This window comes from Lactuca sativa, chromosome 6 (genome assembly GCF_002870075.4).
Source record: "Lactuca sativa cultivar Salinas chromosome 6, Lsat_Salinas_v11, whole genome shotgun sequence".
NCBI lineage: Eukaryota > Viridiplantae > Streptophyta > Magnoliopsida > Asterales > Asteraceae > Lactuca > Lactuca sativa.
In genome coordinates this window covers 4,299,196-4,319,431 of record NC_056628.2, presented here as the reverse complement: position 1 = coordinate 4,319,431, position 20,236 = coordinate 4,299,196, and the positions used below count along the sequence as shown (strand labels likewise).

Below are 20,236 nucleotides of genomic sequence, written 5' to 3'. Positions count from 1 at the left end.
ATTGTTAAACCATTTTTATATCAGAAAACGTTAGCGGAAATATTATTTAAAGTTTAAAGAAAAACATCACCAATGTTACGTTTATTTTGAAAACATGTCCTTCAACAATCAAGTATTGTAATATCAAACCATAACACTCCAAACCAAGTGAAAAATGAAAACACCACATGAGTCTCAAAATGGTATCATCTAAAAACATCTAATAATAACTACCCTAAAGATTTCCATCCTCACTAGGTGTAACGTCCCAAAAATAAGACTAAAAATTTCGATTTTTAAAATTAATAAAATCATTATACCAAAACATCATCATAAGAGTCACGTTAAATCAGAGTGTATCAAATACATCAAAATACTTCAGAGTAATCATAAAATACGGAATGAGGTAATGTGTGCACTTCAATCATCTGGGGCTCCTCCCCTTCGAACCAGAAGTACATGAAACATAAACCACATACCATACATATCAAACATATAGTAGACCCCGCCTGGCATCAAGCCCTGCTCGGTATACATATATGTCAGTCATCGGGCCCCACCCGATATACATATAAGTATATAAAATAATATCACATAGCACATGCAATAATCACAAAGATAAATAGCATACAAAAATGATCATCGGAACTGGTGCCTTCGACCCGCTAAACATAGTAAAGAAACTCACCTCTAGCTGCTGAAACACTCAAATGAATCTCAGTCTGCTGGTCCAGAAGATCCCCGTGCTCTCACCATCAAAATAATACCCAAATAAAAAAATTAGATTTCGACCCCACCAAGAATCTAAGCTACTTAACCTACAACCAGTAGACCATTTTACCCTTTTTCTTACTTGACCCAAAACCAAGGCCCAAATCTTAAGTAGCAACCTAAAGCCCAATATGGCTAAATCTTCCAATATTGGGCCCAAAAACCATCATGGGCCTAAATCCAAGGAATCCCACATACTAGACCCAAGTCAAACACAAAAGTCTACAGGCCAAATAAGGCCCAAACTTAGAGAGCCCAAACTATGTCCCAAACTAAGAATGTTAATCCCAAAAGCCCATCTGTTGAGTACGCAGGGCGTACTCAGCTCTTACGCTTAGCGTACTCCATCCGGAGCTAGTACGCGCAATGTACCAGCTGGGTACGCCCATCATACTCCCCATATTGCCAATCTATTCCATTAAGCACTTAATCGGTTGAGACCTCAAGCTAAAATCTCAGATCTGGACCTAAAGGGCGGCTTATCACGTAAAGTTGGCAACTTTACATCCATCCATGCCTCCAATGGGACTCAAGGCCCAAAAAGAGCTTAATAAAGGTGTTAACACTTGCGTGGGCCAAAATCTTTCCTAAAGTTTGCATTTATATGATCAAGGGACTCTCATGGAGCTTAGATCTAACATCCATTACTTCTGGAGTAGATCAAAAGCTCATATTTGACTTAAGAAGGCTCAAAAGTGCATAAAATAACATCATAAACTAGATCTAGCACATAAGACCATCAATGTGTGAGCTTTTTACCTCAAAAGTTTGCAAATGAGAAGGTAATCCTGGATCTACAAGCTCAAGTTATTCCTTCAATCATCCACCAAGAGTTCTTCTTCTTCTTTCACTAAAAACCATCAAAATCATACTTACAAGCTCAAAACATAGGGTTTTGTTTGAGACTGATGGAGGTTGGTCCATGAATATCCAAGAGGTGTTATAACGAGGACATCGAATATCACACAACCTGTACCAAGGCAACCATAACAACAACCAAGAACAAGTGTTAGCATCAACAAAATGAGTCACCTTAAGCACACGGATAAGAAAGCAACATACATTATACATCTTTCATCGCAGTTATTATTTATTTATGTTCATTAGTGTAATAACTTTTTTAATGTACCTCATATTTCATTGCTTATAAATATTAATATAATATGTATATATTAATATGGACATTCTTTCTCCACATTAGTTATTTATATATTTCCATCAATATAACTACTATTAATGTGCCTCGCTAAATGGGTCTACCCACCGCTAACTTTCCCCAAAGTATGGCCCTGTTTGCTACTAACGTGACCTGGTGACTCAGTGCACCAAATAGGGCGCGACTCCCACCCGTAACATTGTCCTAGGTTCTTCATCTTCATTACTCTGACTTTGCACGGACGTAACCAATGCGTTGTCGTTTGAGGGTGGTATCAACACCTCTACGAGCCTGTTTATACCCAAACGTGATGTTTGTACATGGCATCCAACATCACCATAGTGCACTTGAACCATGCCTCGAGATGGTTGTCTAGAAAACCACTCGACGTCTTCTTGGCTTAAGCTCTTTCTTCTCGATATCCTTCCGTCACGATATCCCAAAAAGGCACTCACCTACAATTAGGTTTCTACCCTTTTATCATGCGTACTAGTGCTCCTATTGTTATTAATTAATTAATAATTAATTACTTCACTCACATGGGTAACATAAACCTTACAATTATCTTGTAATCATGCATGTAAATTAAAGTGTATTATCTAAGGCATATTACAACTACAACTTATCACAACAATCAAGGCATTTTCTCACATTTAGCCAGTGGCAATTCTAGAACGTAAAACCACATGGTTCACTATTTAAAAGAAACCGAAAAAAGAAGAAAAAAAAATTAAAAAAATAAATATTATTGCGGGTTCAGATCGGATCGAGTTGTAAAAGCAAAAAAAAAAACAAATGAAGTTCTTACAATTATACCCGACGAGGTCTTATAGTTTAATATAATTTCACAACTGTATCATTACTAATACTATCTAAAACATTTTTTTCAATATATAAGGACGTTGATGCTCTGCCTTGACCCGACGACATGTCAAGCACCTCTCAACTACCCAAACCACATCTCTCTTCATACAGGGCCACCAATAATCCCTTTTTAAGTCCAAATCCATCTTGGTGGCCCCCGGATGGATCGAGAATCTCGACCGATGGGCCTCCTCCATCAAAATACGTCGAGCTCCACCCGCATATGGCACCCATATCCGCCCCTGGAAGGTCATAAGCCCTTGACCATCAGTCTCAAACTCAGAAACCTGCCCAATCACCTGCTCTCTCATACGGTTCTCTAGTCTCATGGCCACCACCTGGGCCTCTCGAATGGTATCTAAGACTGGAGTCATCACTATCATCCTCATGCACACGTCTCGGATTGGAGCACTCGCTACTCTACGACTCAAGGCATTGGCTACCACGTTAGCATTGCCAGGGTGATACAAGATCTCACAGTCGTAGTCTTTCACCACATCCAACCACCTCCTCTGTATCATATTCAGATTGGGATGATCCATAAGGTACTTCAGGCTCTTATGGTCCATATATATGGTGCACCAGACACCATAAAGATAGTGGCTCCAAATCTTGAGGGAGAACACCACTGCCCCCAACTCCAAATCATGGGTGAGATACCTCGTCTCATGATGCTTCAACTGCCTCGATGCATATGCAATCACGTGTCCCCTCTGCATCAACACAATACCCATCCCTGATATAGATGCATCACAGTAAACTATAAAGTCCTCCACTCCCTTGGGAAGGGCTAACATGGAGCTTTACACAATCCCTGGCGAAGAGTCTCGAATGAGGCCTGCTGCTCAGGCCCCCAGGCAAAAGTAACACCCTTCCTGGTCAATCTGGTAAGAGGAACAACAATCTTGGAGAAATCTCTAATAAATCTCCGATAGTAGCCTGCCAGGACAAGAAAACTCTTGATCTCGGATGGGGACCTCGATACCTCCCATCGCATAACTACCTCAATCTTGGCCGGGTCGAACAAAATCTCATTTTGGTTAATGAGGTGTCCTAAGAAATGGACCTCTCGTAACCAGAAATCACACTTGGAGAATTTGGCATAAAGCCTCTCCGTCCTCAATACTCCAAGAATTTTCCGAATATGCTCCTCGTGCTACTCTCTTGACCTCTAGTATACCAGAATGTCGTCGATGAACACTATCACCGACCTGTCCAACATGGGCCTGCACACTCGGTTCATAACGAGTCCTAAAGGCCGTCTTCTGGATATCCTCCTCGCAAACTCTCATATGATGATACCCAGATCTCAAATCAATCTTGGAAAACCAAGACGCCCCATGCAACTGATCGAATAAATCATCGATCTTTTGTAGTGGATACCGGTTCTTGGCCATCAACTTGTTCAACTCTCGGTAGTCGATGCACATCCGGTGTGAACCATCCTTTTTCTTGACAAAAATGGATCGACGCTCCCCACAGTGAGCTATTCGGTCTGATAAATTCCTTCCCCAGTAGCTACTGAAGTTGCGAGGATATCTCCTGCATCTCGAACAGCGTAAGGCGATAAGGTGCCTTGGCAATAAGCGCCGCACCCGGAATCAAATCAATTCGGAACTCCACCCGCCTCTCGGGAGGTACACCCGATAATTCCTTGGGGAAAACATCCGGGAACTCAAACACTATCGGGACCTCGGAGACAGAACTCGGCCTCACAGTGGCAACTCTCGTATCCATCACATAAGCTAAGAAACCCATGCATCCATGTTGTAGACTCTGTCTCGCCCTGGCGGTAGAGCCGAATGCTAATCCAGATCTGGTCCCCTCGGCATACACAGTATAATTACATCAGAGTTGTTTTGTCGTCGTCTGTTGATGACTAGACATGCACTAGAGTTGTTACTTGTCGTTAATGAGTAGAGATGCACTAGAGTTGTTAGTCAATGTCTGTTCAACTGGATCAGCACTAGAACTGAGAGTTTTTGTTTGTATACATTGTATGTGTATTTAAGGATGTGGTATTTTGGTAAACTCAATACGCTTTGTGTTTACAGTTGTGGATTAAATGTGTGACAACCCGAACCTTTTTCCATTAATGTTAGCCGATTTCGTTAAATAAAATTTTAATTTTATTTAGTTTCGTCAAATCCTTATGGTTTGGAAAATCATTTAAGTTATATAAAATTGAATTTTCTTTTATGAGTCGGAACCAAAGTCGCGCGAAAACCCGAGTTTCCTTCAAGAATCAGCAGATTTCGGCCGTGAACCCGATCATGACCGTAAACCCGTTCACGGCTGGTGGCTGGTGGCCCCCCCACCACCAACCATGAAAACCCCCTATATATGTGACTCCTACCCTCATTTATACTTTTCTGGACGCGAACACCCTCTCTCTCTCTCTCTCTCTAAAAATCATCACCCGAAAACACAAGAAAACACAAGATTTCTCTTCATCTATCACTCTATCCACCTTGGAACTCGTTTTGGAGCATCAAAACATCAGTTTTTTTTTTTTTTATCAAAATCAAGTGTTGTTGTTCTTGAATTCACGGCCGTGAACCCTTCAAATCTTCATATTTCATCAAGAACATGTTGTGAACCCTTCAAACCTTCAAACACTGTGAACCCTTCAAGGAAACCGTTCATGGCAGAGATCAGATCACGGCCGAGAACAGTTCACGGCCGTAATCCCCTTCACGACGCAATCATCCCTTCATCGTGAAACTTGGCTGCCCACTTATTCCGATTTAATCGAGTCCCGGTAACATTCCTAAACCAAAAGCAAGTGTTTTTCCAACGCTATAAATAATGGTTTCGCTAATAAAATGTGTATATGTATTTAATTGATATTAGGATTCCGTTAAGTGCCGCGTACATCAACCTGAGGATCTTCACTCCCAGTTTTGTTGTCTGACATTTCACGCAACTAATAGTGAGTTCATACCCCTATACTTTTATGATTTTAATGTTTTCAGGGGGGAGGATACAAGTTAAACACAAATGATTTTTGTGAATTTGTTTAAAAAGATTCAAAACGCTTAAAACCGATGCAATTGATACAACTATATGGCTTCCACATTTTTATAAAATATTTAGATATTTTATCCCTTTTGTAACATGTTGAGCATAAGTGACGTTTTCAATTTATAAGCATAATTGCATAGTTTACAGATTAATACGCAAATATTCATAACATACATACAAACTATAATAGGTATAGTTTGGGGATTTCAATACACGGTTTTACATTTACAGGCATATAAACTATGACAGACTTAGTTTACGAAATACATTACTACCTTTCGGATAACAAGAGTACATTACTAAATAATTATGTAAGTATAATTAGTTTTACTCTACAAGACATACATTCAGATGAGAATATAACATTGCACGTAAACTATATTATACAGGATTGTGAGACACTACTTCGAATTATATCATAGTATAACTAGAGTCTCATGGAGGGAAAGCGTGATATTTATGAATAAATCTATTCGGGACTGACAATCCCACACCTGAACTGCTAGCTATAGTTAGGCAGGCATGCTTGGGGTGACAAATGTCATATATCCGACACTTGAAGAACGTCGTAAAGGTTACTAGGTCATATAAAGCATGATTATATGACTCACAATAGTATAAACTAACTTTTGTTTACGGGATTTCATTCTTCATTAGTTTTATTTTAATTAATAGAACTACTATACATTTTACTGTAGGATTGCAGGGGATAAAATACATGGTTTTATTTTAATTAATATAACTACTACACATTTTACTAGAGGATTCCAGGGGATAAAATACATGGATTTATTTTAATTAATAGAACTACTATACATACTGGTGGTAACTAGGGTTTTCCAATAGAACATTTTTATACTTACTGGTGATAGCCAGGGTTTTTGTACTTATGGAACACTGTAACAAACTCATACATTAGAAAATATTGGATTTTCTTGGAAACATATAAACATTTTTCGCTGATTCATTAACAGGTTTTCATTACAAAAACATGCTTATGAACTCACCAGCTTAATGCTGATACTCTTTTCAAAACCGCTTGTTTTCTTAGGAAATCAGTAGACAGGTACCTAACATACTTTTGAGAAGACGGAGCGTATAGAGTCATATATTTATATTTTGTTATACTTTTGATGTATATGAATATGAATCAAGCAGATGTAAATACCTTTTTATAAATAATCAATGTAACTGATTGTGTTTACTTTGATTACTATGATGTAATTGTTGTGATACTACATATGACGTCATCTGTAACACCCCCCTCTGGCACGTATCATAATATTGTCCGCTTTGGGCCACTCGGCACGAGGACTTCCCAGGGGTCATCCATCCCGGTACTACTCCCGCCCGAGCACGCTTAATTGCAGAGTTCTTATGGGATCTGCTGCCCTCTCGGCTTTAAAACGCGTTATGACAAGGAAGGTATCCACACCCCTTATAAGGTGATGTTTCGTTCTCCTTCCAAGCCGATGTAGGATTAGGTGCAACCCACCTTAACTGTGACATCCCCATTTTCACGGCCAGAAAAGACCGATTTTGTTTATGCTTTATAAAAATCAGAGTAATTCTTTTAATAAAAATGTTGCAGAATTTGTTCCTAGTAAAACATGATAAATACGTTATCAAGGCATTTCCGAGGAAATGTATTTTTTATTCATTTTAAAACATTTGGGATGTCATCGTCAATACAGAAACATAAGCATAAACAAAACTTACATTTATTTACACTAGCGATCTACATCTCTTTAATCTCTCAGTGTAATATGACTTCATATCAACACCTGTGATATAAATAAACTGAGTGGGTCGGGTTGGGAAATCTGGTGAGTACATAGGGTTTTCAACCCACAATAATATAATTATTATGTTTAATCATCAAACAATTAAACAATCAACCCAATTACCCATCCCCATTATCTTCTTTATTCTTAAGGATCTACCTAAGAAGCAGCTATTCCCCGTTCATTTATTCCTAAGGATCATCCTAAGGAATCGGCACGAAGTCCATCGTTGTCACGGTTTACACAATGGGCACCAAGTCTACATAGTCGCCAGGGCTTAGGCACTAAGTATGCATAGTCGCCAGGGTTTTGGCATCAAGTCTGCATGATCACCAGGGTTTAGGCATCAAGTCTGCATGATCACCTAAGGTTTAGAGTACACCGGGTGAACACATCGTTCACAACACCTACAGGTTGCGAGCCTACTAGTGTTCCACTGGACTGTCTAGAATAGTTCGTGGTTGTCATCCATACTTTACTGAATGACGGGGTCATCGTTTGGCAAAAGGCTTCTCACATCGTCCACCTCTCACCCTCACCTCGTGGTTTATAACACCTCTCAACTCATCATCCAACTCATATTCCATCTATTACATCTGCCCATGTTTTACCCCAACATTATCGTAGATATAAAATACATATACAATTTAAATCATTTAAAACATGTATACAATCGTTCATCTAGCATAGACAGCAAGTACTCAGATAATATGCACACATAGCATGTAATTTATATAAAATACTTCATATCTATGTGTAAGATGAAAGTAACTATGCACTCACTTGGTAAGGTGGTGAGTCGGCACTTGAACGGCACTTCGTTTCTCTTAAAACAATTATCCCTTGACGAAACCTAGTATCATTACCACTAGAGTTCAGTCTAACGTTTGACGAGACTAATTAATAGTCTAACTATTATTACTATTATATAAGCGTTAAGAAACACTCTTATATAACTCATAATAATAGCCCAAATACGCATTATAAGTTCCTTGGAAATCGGGCTCCGCCGGAGTAGAGTTTCTGAGCCGAAGGCTCTTCTTTTCGGAGCTGTTAGGCGCTCCGGGGCTTCCGCCTCGTGCTAGGGGGTTCCCTAGGCTTTTTTTTTTTTTTGGGGGGGGGGGGGGGGGGGGTGGGAGGTTTAGAGAGAGTTTCTAGAGAGAGAAAGAAGGGGTGAAGGTGTGAGGTTGAAGGCTGCCCCGACACCTCTATTTATAGTGCTCCTGGAGTGTCACCACGTCGTGGTGTTGCGTAGACTCCAAGGCTTCGCCTGGTGCTGACACGTGGTGACGCACATAGGGTGGAAATCAGCCGATTTTCAAAAATTCATAACTTTCGCATACGAACTCCGTATTCGACGTTCTTTTTTCCACGCGTAGGTAAAAACTTGATCTACAACTTTAATTTAGACTCCGTCGGCTAGTTCTCGGCCGATCTTAAATTTAACAGTAGGAGGAGATTAGACTGTTAAATGACCGGTGAGAATTCGTAACTCCTTCATACATACTCCGTTTTCGTCTATATTTTTACCGTTGAGTTCCTATTAATGAGATCTTCAACTCTCATTAAGTTTGTGTAAGCCAAAAACCGCTCAAACTAAAATTCGAGTTTCGGGTCGTGCACTGCTATGCCAAATCTTAGAAAAATCATAACTTCCTCATACGAAGTCAGATTTTGATGTTCTTTTTATGGATGTTCTCGATTTAATGTATACTACAACTTTGGTTTAGATCACTAAGGCTAAAAGGTCCTCCATCGTAAATTCACTATTTACGTCTCCCGGTGGTGTGCTGGTTTTGCCGTAAAACTTCGACGGACCATAACTTCTTTGTTATAACTCGGATTTCGGCGTTCTGTATATGTACGGAACCCTTGAGACATATTATACAACTTGGTTAAGACTACTTATTCTAAATAATCTTTTGTCGAAAATTCATTCTTGACCCCTATTATCTCTAAATTGACTAGCCCGGATCTACGGGTGGTACATCATCCACCTTCGAACGTTTTCGTCGTTCCGGTTTGGGGGTGTGACAAAATGCTTTTCAGGTACTTCTGTTGCTAGATTGAATGACCCGGCTTGACTGTATCGCACATGCATCACTGAGATTTCATAATTTAGACTTTCATTGTTTTTATGATGATTCTATACATTTATAATATGGTTTGATGTTGTCAAAACAATTCGTTACCTTGCTCTTTTATGGAAAATGGTTTTAGAACCTCTGCTTATATCTTATATTTGAACCAATGTTTGCATCAAAATTTTGTTTTATAAGCTTAATTGGGTGCAATTACAAGATAATTGCTAAAATACTAGCCACCGTTTTTATGGAGTTATTTGTGAGATTGTTATCTCATAACACTTTGTTTTCATTAAAGGTCTTCAAATTCTTGATGATCATTGATAAATTTATTGAGTGGTATATAGAGGCAAGGAAGAACCCTTAAAAGAGAGGTGTGCAGTAAGCCGCACCAAACCGTATATACCGCCCACACTGCACCACACTGCACCGCATAACGCGGTTTAAAACAAATGCGGCGCGGTTTACGGATAGTAATTTGGTCAAACCGCACTACGCGGTGCAGTTCGTGGTTTTTAATTACAACACCACCGCACTATATATATATATATATATATATATATATATATATATATATATATATATATATATCTTATAAAGCAAATCTATCTATTTCTAAAAATAGATTGATTATAATATTAATATTTTTTTAAGACGTCCAAACCCTTAAGCTAATAGTACAACTAACTATCAATAAAATAATATTAAATTTGAAATCGTCTAAATTTTTAAACTTAGTGTACAATCACCCATGCATGAATTTTGACTAAGCTATTTAATCCACAGGTTAAAATCCTTATTTATCTCAAGGAAGCCGATCTGGCCTTCTTTCAGCCAGTTTAATCGGTCAACAACCATAACCGGCTTTTAAATCCCTTTATCGCATTATCTCCTCCATTCAATGGAAAAACCCTAGCTGTTGGAATTCACCAGCAACACAACCGCACAACTCTGTCACCTCCATAATCTCCACCACCACTGAAACCTTAGACGTCACTTTGCCTCCTTTCGCCTTAAACCACCCACAGTCACGCATGTTTCGCCTTCTCTGCCACCTACCTACTTCTCTCAAATTAACGTTAACCACGAACAGTCTGACCACCAACGTATGCACTCTGCCTCTTTCCGTCTATCATCACCACCCAATAATTTTTCGCCTCTACCCTCCTTCACCTACGTTTCGCTGTTCACCAATATCTACTGTTACCCATCCCAACGCACCTCTACCACTTCTACACCTTATTAAGACCTATCTCTAAAACCCTACACATATCAACACCTTCGTCTTCACTACTTCATTACTACCATCACCTCATTCAGATCTCCATCACTCGTTGGAAACCTAAGGATATATGCATCGCCGCTTCAACCTTGAAACCGATGTGGACTCCTCAAAGATTCGACAGATCATTCGAAGCCATGTAGGTTTTCTTTAATAGTTTCCGATTTTAGTTTTCATTTAGAACTGATTCTTAATTAAACCCAAAAAATTGCAGATAGGTTAATCTGAATCTGTGTTTGAAGGTCATATGTTGTTTGTTTTTTCTTGGGGATTGGGTTTGGGGTTTTTACTCCATCATTTGAATATCGGATATTGGTGTGGGATTTGCAGGTGAGATGTTAGTTTTGTAGATTTTGTTCTCATTGTAGCTGATCATGAAATGTTGGTTTCAAGTTCTCTCATTTAAGTCCTTCCAGTAGATGAAATTGCATCAGATCTAGAAAATTAACACAAATGTCAGATATAGTTGTTACTCTCTTTATGACTGTATCTTTGCAATTGATAATAGAGGTTCTTATTATATTTGAAAATTTCATAGTTAGTTTGATGCTCTTAAAGAAATAAGCAACCAGAGAGCTTGTTAATTTGTTTAGTTCAAGGTATTACTTTCTTTCCTTATCGTTTCTCAATTTGGTTGTGTGTGTTTGTATGAGTCTATGTTTATCTTGCAAATCACCAAGAGTCAATTAGTTGTTTCTAAAAAATCCTAGATCATTGTTGTTGCGATACACTACCTTTTTTCTCCTTCCGTGGCTATCTTTGTTTGCTAAAACCACCACCTTTGTTATCGTTCTTTGCACTGCCCCTTTCTGTCTCTCTATCAAAAAGCTACCTCATAGCTTCCACATATTAGTTTCCTCTCTGCCTCCTTCTAAAACGCTGACCATCGTCCTGTATCTATGTGTATGTCTAACTTTGTGTTTATGTGTGTTTACAGGACTTGAAATGGATTGATATAAACCGACATCTCAAAGAAATCGTGGGTAAGCTTCTTAAGATCTGAATATGATCTTCTTGTTGGGTTTTTAGAGCTCTTGTAGTTGAGTGTTTAGTTTTTTCTTTAAAGTTGCAATATGTAAGTTTTTGTTATTGTTTGGGGTAAACCCATTTGTAAGTTTTGTTTTTGAAAATTGCAATGCATAAGTTTTTGGTTTCATTTATTGTCGGACAACAAAAAAATTTAACCGACAAAATTTTGTGAATTTGGGTTGATTTGTTTCGAATTTTATCATATACATATTTGACTATTGTATCATTCTTATATTTGAAGGTTCCATATGAATAATAGTTTCTTCTTTGTTTTGTATGTATCATGTACAAGAACATGGAAGTGTTTTGTTCTTAATATTTTCTATGTAAATGAAAAAAATAAGCTTTATTTATGCATTATACCATTTGTGAATGAAAGTTTTTTTTTGTTGTTAATGCTCATGTATCTTTCTTTGATATTAGTAATTGATTTGGCGGGTTCACCTTATGCGGTTATATTTTGGTTTTCGATTTTGTTTTTAGGTTAAGTATTTTGTTAATTAATTTGTTGGGAAACTATGATTTCATTTAAGATAATTTTATTTTCAACTAAAACAAATTATTTATATTTTTGACCATAAATATCAATTTGCTTATATTTTTAAATGAAAATAGAAAGGTATAATTATTTTTAATCCAAAACAGACAATACTTATAACATTGCAATTGATATTTAAATATTCGTAATTTATGTTATTTAGAATATCACATGTATCCAAAAGAAAATTAATCATCGTAAAACTTCACCAAAATTAATATTCACCGTCTACAATAAAGAAACGAATCACCACTATAAAACTAAAACTATTCGCCGAACGGTGTTTTTTTTGAAATATGACATCTTATCGAAATCAAAACCAATTTTTATATAAAACACAATTTTTATCTACCCACCAAAAAGAAACTATCAAATTATCATTTTAACCATATTAAAATATGATTTGTTGTTATAACATGTTTACGAATGGAACTAATTGTCGAAAAAAGCTATTCACCGCCGCCGCATTGCGCGGGTAATATATATATATATATATATATATATATATATATATATATATATATATATATATATATATATATATATATATATATATATATATATATATATATATATATATAACCAATTTAGTATAAAATAATTAAAGAACATAACTAATTTAGTCATACATACGAAAAAATAGATCGAAGCAGGATGCAAATTTCAAACTTTTGTTTAAGCGAATTTGATGGGGCTTCGCTTAATAAATTAGATATTTTTGCTAATTCTTTATATGTTTTTCTTTATTTTAATTATACGTTCGAAAATGTACAGTATATTGTTTAGAATATATATATATATATATATATATATATATATATATATATATATATATATATATATATATAGAGAGAGAGAGAGAGAGAGAGAGAATATATATATGTTTGTTATTCATCTTCGTAGTCTTAGGTAAAAACATGTACAATATATTGTTTACAATAACTTAATATTTATATACTCATACTTAAATTTGAAAAGTCGCCTATCAAACTGCACCAAAACCGCCCACACCGCACCAAACCGCACCGCATAACGTGGTTTGGAACATTCGTGGTGCGGTTTGTGGTTTCCAATCATTTCAAACCGCATGTGCGGTACGGTTTGTAGTTTTACCTCCAAACCGCACCGCAAACACCTCTAGTTGAAACCATGAAAATTGGAATCAATTTTTATAGAATATGACTAAACGTGCAAAAAGATACAGACCACAAGGAACAAAATTGTCACTTACTCAAATTTTATTAAAAAATTTCTGTTTTACTTACCCTACTTATTAATTAGAAGATTTAGAAATTATGACATATCTGGACCCACATATTGAACCTTCCACCTTTAATCCAACTTTCCAATTACTATGATCTATCAAAATTTACTCCTCTAAATTTTCGTAAAAAGAAACAATGTAATAATGTTTAGTTAATACATACAGTTTAATTGCTATAACATCGAAATAGATTGAATGCATTAAATAATATTACTATTCTTCTATTTGTAGTAAACCGTATATTCTAAAATATGTTACGAAATTAAAAGAGGGGTAAACATAAAAGGAAAAGAATGCAATTAATATTCCCCATTTAATATATATATATATATATATATATATATATATATATATATATATATATATATATATATATATATATATATATATATATATATATATATATATATAAAGTTGAGTAAATTACACGAATGGTCCCTATGGTTTAAGGTAATTTGCACATTTGGTCCCTAACTTATTTATTTAACTTGGAAGGTCTCTACTGTTTGTTTTTGTTACGTACTTGGTCCCTGTCTTACCTAAAAAGACTATTTTTTCCTTGCTTTATTTATTTATTTAAATAAACACACCTCCAATTCCACCTTTTTCATCTTATCTTACCTACCTCATCATTTCCCCCTACTTAAATAATAGTATTTTTAGGTAAAACTGGGACCAATCGTGTAATAAAAACAAATAGTATGGACCAAGTAAGTAATAAAAACAAATAGTAAGGACCTTACGAGTTAAAAAAATAAGTTAGGGACCAAACGTGCAAATTACCCCAAAACATAGGGATCATTCATGTAATTTACTCTTTAAAAAGTTTCTAAAATATATATACTTAATTATCGGTGGGTATCAAAATCATTGATATCCTTTTGGATTCTTTCAAACATCTTATCTTTTACAAACCTACCAATCATTATACTCCAACAAATACAATTTCTGTTTATTAAATTAGTATGTGATATATCATTCCTTAACTTATATTGATATATTATTATTATTATTATTTAATTTTGATTTTGATTTTTTTAACTGATACCAATTTTTAATATCATTGAATGGATTAACATGTTGAATCATTCTTTCTTGAAAAACTTAAGAAAAAATAGTAAAATATGTGGTGCGGGGTCCACCTGATGAAATTGCATCTGCGTCAGTTATGATCAAAATTACCAAAATGCCCTCGTCCGCTAGCTGTCAACAACACCAACCGCGAACCCCAATGTACAGCAACGGTCCTATACGTGCATTTTCCAGCTGTACTCCATTTAACTTACTTTCTCTTTTTCGAGGTATAATCGCATCTTTTCTACGATAACATGCGCTGATTCGCTACATTGCGCCATCGTAGCACCCTCCTTGATGGGTCTGAAACCATTCAGACGTGCGCATTTTAGCTAGCTGCACACATTGCATTTGTCACAATTCACACACCGTGTAGTGTACGCCCAGTTTTTTTCTCAATAAAAAATGGATCGATGAATATGTGGTTACAGAAAATGCCAAAGTCACATGCACAAAACGACGTCGAAACGGCATGTATAAATAATAATTATAATGTACTATACTATTATAACCAAAGGTTTTCAGCTTTTACACACGTGCGAAGCTCTGAAGGCTTGAAGCGACGGAGGAAGCGGCGGAGAAGTATAGGTTTTGGGTTTAATGTCCGAACTTCCGATGGAGACGATGTCCTCCTTCTTGTTGTTGCAAGTTCCTCATGCTTCGGATCGCCAATACATCCTTCTTCTCGATCTCCAGAAATCCGATGTCCATTGAATCTGCCAATTTTTACAATTCACTGAATCAAACTTCGAGAGGAGATGTTTCTGATTAAAATCTATAAGTAATTGTAAATCAAACAACATTTGCGGTGTAATTTGATAGTGTACCTATGTTGGCGTTCTTCGATGAAAGCGTTGTGAATCCACTAAACGGAGTTAAATCTGAAGCGTAAAATTAACGGTATACAGAGAAATCGCCAAAAATTAGAATACACTTGCAATTAGCAATAATGTCGTCAATCGATTTACAATGTAAAATTACCTTTTCGGGAAGGATCGTGGGAGGATAGGTAGAGGACTAGGAAGCATAAGAACGTGAGGAGTGGAATCAGGTGAACTAGTCTCGTAGAAGAAGATATTAAGATTGATTTCTGTTGATAAGGCTTCTGTGACTTGTGTTCTTCGTCGACGTCGGAGGCGCCGGAGGAAGACGATGCTGATTTATCCTTCCGGTGATTCTGGAAGTCTTCTGTAATGAAACTGTTACTAATGTCGTCCTTGATAACTCCGGCGCCGGCGAAGATGACTCCATGGGTGAGAAGCTTTGAAGCAGGTGATCCTAGTGACTGACGGTGCATGTTTACTTGAGAGAGAGAGAGAGAGAGAGAGAGAGAGAGAGAGAGAGAGAGAGAGAGTATTTTAAAGCGCTTTGCTTTTTTTCTTCCTTTTTGTGCCCGTTGTGCCCAACGAAATTAAGATTATTATGGTAGGGTCTATTGGCATTCACCTTTTTCCCAAGACCCCTTGAGGCTTACAAATTAACAAAACTACCCTTAAGAATCTAATCCTTTCGAAAAGCTACTTTTCGCTTGCTTTATTTAACCAATACTTTTTTAGTCATGAACGGATCATATTAAACGGTGCATAACTCTATGTAATCAACATATTTGTTTGGTTTTTGTGAAATCATTGAAGTTGAATGAATCTCCATAGTCACAAGTTACTTGGAAAAGCTGAGTATTTATAATTATTGTTCCAATTATAGAAGTTTAGTGGTTGATGTGATAAATTTCATATATGATGTTTCAATTATAGAAGCTTAGTGGTTGACCGTGAGAAATTTCATACATGATGTTTCGAGATTCAATGTTGATAAGTCTTAAAATATTGCTAATGTTCTATGATATGATTTTAAAACTATTGTAATACTTGTTGAGTTATGATGATGACCATATATATTTCTTTAAAATTTGTATAAATATGATGTTGTTTGAAGGTTAAAATAAGTATAATAACTATATTCGATTTTTACTCCTTTTTATTATACATATCTTACTTTACATAATGTATGAATAAATAAATAGATATATATAAATAATGAATATAAAGATCAATTAAGTGATAAATAAATTTGAAGAAAAATTATACAAAGTACAAGAGCAAATTACGAATTCGTCCCTAGGTATTGATTACATTGTAGGTTTAGTCCAATAATTGCAAATGCAAGTCCAAAATAGTTTTAATATAGTTATTAATCAAGTCTAATCTTATACTCCATCAAATAAGTTTTTTTAAATGTCATATTGTGGATCACATGATAAAGCTAATTGTACATTTTACACGCTTCGTTTTCAATCTATATTTTATTCTTAGAATCTTTTTATTTTTTTTTTCGGAACAAAAATTATGAAACTCAAAAATGAAAAATAACTTTAAGGACTAGGCAAACAACGCACAATTAGGGCTGTTAATCGGGTCAACCCGATCGGGTTTCAGGTTAATCGGGTCGGATTAGTCGGGTTTTCACAAAAAAATAATTTAACCCGACACTATTAAGGTATGGGTTGGTCGGGTTCGTGTTAATCGGGTTTCGGGTTAATTGGGTCGGGTTAACCGGGTTAGTCGGGTTAATAGACTAAACACTTAATTTAAACATAATATATATGGTTTTTTCAAGAGTGCAATCTGATATAAACTCAAACCATTTTTTTACTCTTTTCTTAACATCAAGAATGCATACAAATTGAAATAAATTAAAAATAGAAGATCATGGACCTCATGGTTATTACAACATATGAGAGAGCATGCATACCACAATACCTAAAAGAGTTTTTCCATTATAAATATTAAATATATGAACTTTTAATCTCTAGTTAACGATCAACATCATGTTGTTTATTCGTGTTTATAGTTAGTTTAAAGTAGAAATAACCATCAAATAAAATTTTTACTTTCTCAGCTGCTCCAGTACTTTTGAGATTTTATATCTTTTTGGACTTCAACTTCACCAATGGGAGTTACTTGACCCTCGTATGCTTCTAGAGTCACAAAAATTTACATTTTCAAAGGGTTTGTAGTCTTTTTGTACTGTTCAAGTAGAGAGCGGTGGAATATGTAAAGGTTGTGAATTACTAACCGGATTATTCGGGTTAATCCGAAACCCGGTTTTTTTTTGTAAAAATCAACCCTAAACCGAAACCTAACGAATAACCCGATTTAAAATTCTATCCCTATTGAAACCGACCCTAATTAACTTATTCGAGATAGGGTCGGATCGGGTTAATCGGGTTCGAGTTTTTTTGACACCCCTACGCACAATCACTAATACAACCTCCTTTTGATCTTGATAGGCAGTAAAAACCAAAAGACACAATTGTTATTTTCTTGGTCAAACAATCGTGATACTTTTGATCATGAAAACATGACATTAGAATACACCGTGTGAACATCCCATTTGGTACATGATGCTGGCGGCATACACCATCCCATGATGCCGACATATGTCGATGACATGCTTTGAACAATAAAAGCATGCATCACACCTTCTCTATCTCTACGATCAACACCATTTAATCAGGGCCGGTTCAAACCAATTTGAGGCCCATGGAAAATTTGAAAATAAGGCCCTTTTACCGACATTCAAAGTTGATGGAATACATGATGACAATTTGAAACAATAAGTAAATAATCCCATTTTTTTTCATTATCAAAGTGAATGGTATAAGCTTTTAACGGCCAGTGTACAAAAATTATTATAGTCGACTACATCCGTACATCTTTACATCACAATATTTCAGCTACGACACCCAAAATCACAATTACTGCCAAAGTTTTGGTTTTTGCAACCAATATAATCAAACCCACAATATAAAAATTTACAAATTAAAGTGAAAGTGGGTATAATCGTCATTTGAACCATCCTCCCATCACGTTGTTTACTCCTCCTATTTCAGTTTGCCTACACGAAAATTAGAAAAAAAATAGAATTCTTAAATTAGAAAATTAGAACAGATGTAAATAAGACATAAACTTGAAATACAACACCAAAGAAACATCACTAAGGACAAACAAAGAATACGAGCTTGATAATCAATCCAAAGGAGCCAAACACGAAAACAACAACAAATTGAAAGCAATATGTAGCACCTGGTTCTTGGTACGTAATCCTTGTAATTAATATTTCTTAATTACGCATTTTGCCTTGGACTCGGCGAGTTAAAGGACCAACTCGCCGAGTAGAAGCGGGATGAGACGCGGGGTCTAAGCTTTGGACTCGGCGAGTCGGCCCCCGGACTCGGCGAGTAGACCCTGTTTGGGAAAAAATCCTAATCCGGGTGTTTACACCCTATTTAAACGCTCTAACTTGGCCTCCTTTGTCCCTAACACTTCCAGAGAGCTGTAGAAAGAAACCCTAGCTCCCATATTGTTCTTGAGAGTGTTTTTGGCTTTGTGAAGAAGGTTTGGAGCTTAGAAGAAGAAGGAAGAGGTTGAAGTGTACAAGGAGGGGAGGTAGATCCAGAATCTACACTGTGGGAAGCCTCCATTCAGGTAGAAAAGTTCTTACCTTGATCACTAGTTCATTAGATCCCCTTTTTGTCCCAAACTAGTGGTTTTCAAGCCCTAAAACCTCAAACTCCATGTATTTATGCTCTATGTTCTGAAAGGACTTCATATTGGGACATTATGGACATCTTAGAAGTGTAAAGTCTCTGTGGTTGGAGTTATTGGGGTCCCTATTGAGTATATGACCTCTTAAAGAGCTTGGATTTGCCTTTTTGAGCTTATGGGGCCATGCATGCACGTAAATTTTGCAACTTTACGTGATAAGCATGCCCTAGGATCATAGATCTATGGTTTAGAAGCGTTGCATGTCTCAGATTTGGTATGTATCGAAAATGGGTCGAAAGGACTCGGCGAGTTCTATGAAGATGGTCTTAGACTCGACGAGTTGGAAGAACAACTCGGCGAGTCCTATGAAGATTGCCTGGAACTCGACGAGTGGTTCTTCAAACTCGGTGAGTCATATGAACTGTCACTAAGTAAGAGGGGTTTAAGTGTTGAAGGTTCAACCCTTCGTATCTGCATGCGGAATTAGCAATTTAACGTGTAGCAATAGTCCCGGAACCCCAAATCCTCTTAAGGGATGCTCTGGTGAGGATTTGGAAGCGAGTAGGAGATTTGTTCGTGGGGACTCGGCGAGTTGTTCTTGGACTCGGTGAGTCGGATCGCGAGTCGGTTCTATAGTCCCGAGTAGTGAGATAAGGGTGACTCAGTGAGTGGGAAGAGGGACTTGGCAAGTAGGACCGGGTTAGTAGGAGAAGGACTCGGCGAGTCTGTGCCATGACACGGCGAGTCCAGTCAATTGGAAGTTGACTTTGACCAAGGAGTTGACCTTGGACCAGGGGTGGGTCAGTCAATTGACCTAAGGGTATTTATGAGTGGCTAATC

The 20,236-nt window shown here is 36.6% G+C and overlaps 1 protein-coding gene and 1 long non-coding RNA gene across 2 annotated transcripts; one reads left to right on the top strand and one right to left on the bottom strand.

The window, feature by feature from the left end:
- The first annotated feature begins 10,381 nt into the window (after positions 1 to 10,381).
- On the top strand, positions 10,382 to 12,171 carry LOC122194774 (uncharacterized). The gene is made up of 3 exons (XR_006184611.2): positions 10,382 to 11,083; positions 11,159 to 11,274; positions 11,882 to 12,171. It is a non-coding gene; the product is annotated as an uncharacterized LOC122194774 (long non-coding RNA).
- Positions 12,172 to 15,297: 3,126 nt separating this feature from the next.
- LOC111886937 (uncharacterized) lies at positions 15,298 to 16,224 on the bottom strand. The gene is made up of 3 exons (XM_023883177.3): positions 15,831 to 16,224; positions 15,677 to 15,730; positions 15,298 to 15,565 (listed from the first exon to the last, which is right to left on the bottom strand). Exons 1-3 carry the CDS (start codon positions 16,144 to 16,146, stop codon positions 15,447 to 15,449), a joined length of 489 nt encoding a protein of 162 aa, XP_023738945.1. The 5' UTR covers positions 16,147 to 16,224; the 3' UTR covers positions 15,298 to 15,446.
- Between the last annotated feature and the right edge of the window lie 4,012 nt (positions 16,225 to 20,236).

Excerpts from the sequence above, each read along its gene's own strand:
- LOC111886937 (XM_023883177.3), bottom strand. The coding sequence starts at position 16,146 with ATGCACCGTCAGTCACTAGGATCACCTGCTTCAAAGCTTCTCACCCAT. Across the intron at positions 15,731-15,830 it reads CCACGATCCTTCCCGAAAAG|ATTTAACTCCGTTTAGTGGA; the intron begins GTAATTTTACAT and ends TTTACGCTTCAG. Across the intron at positions 15,566-15,676 it reads ATCGAAGAACGCCAACATAG|ATTCAATGGACATCGGATTT; the intron begins GTACACTATCAA and ends AAAAATTGGCAG.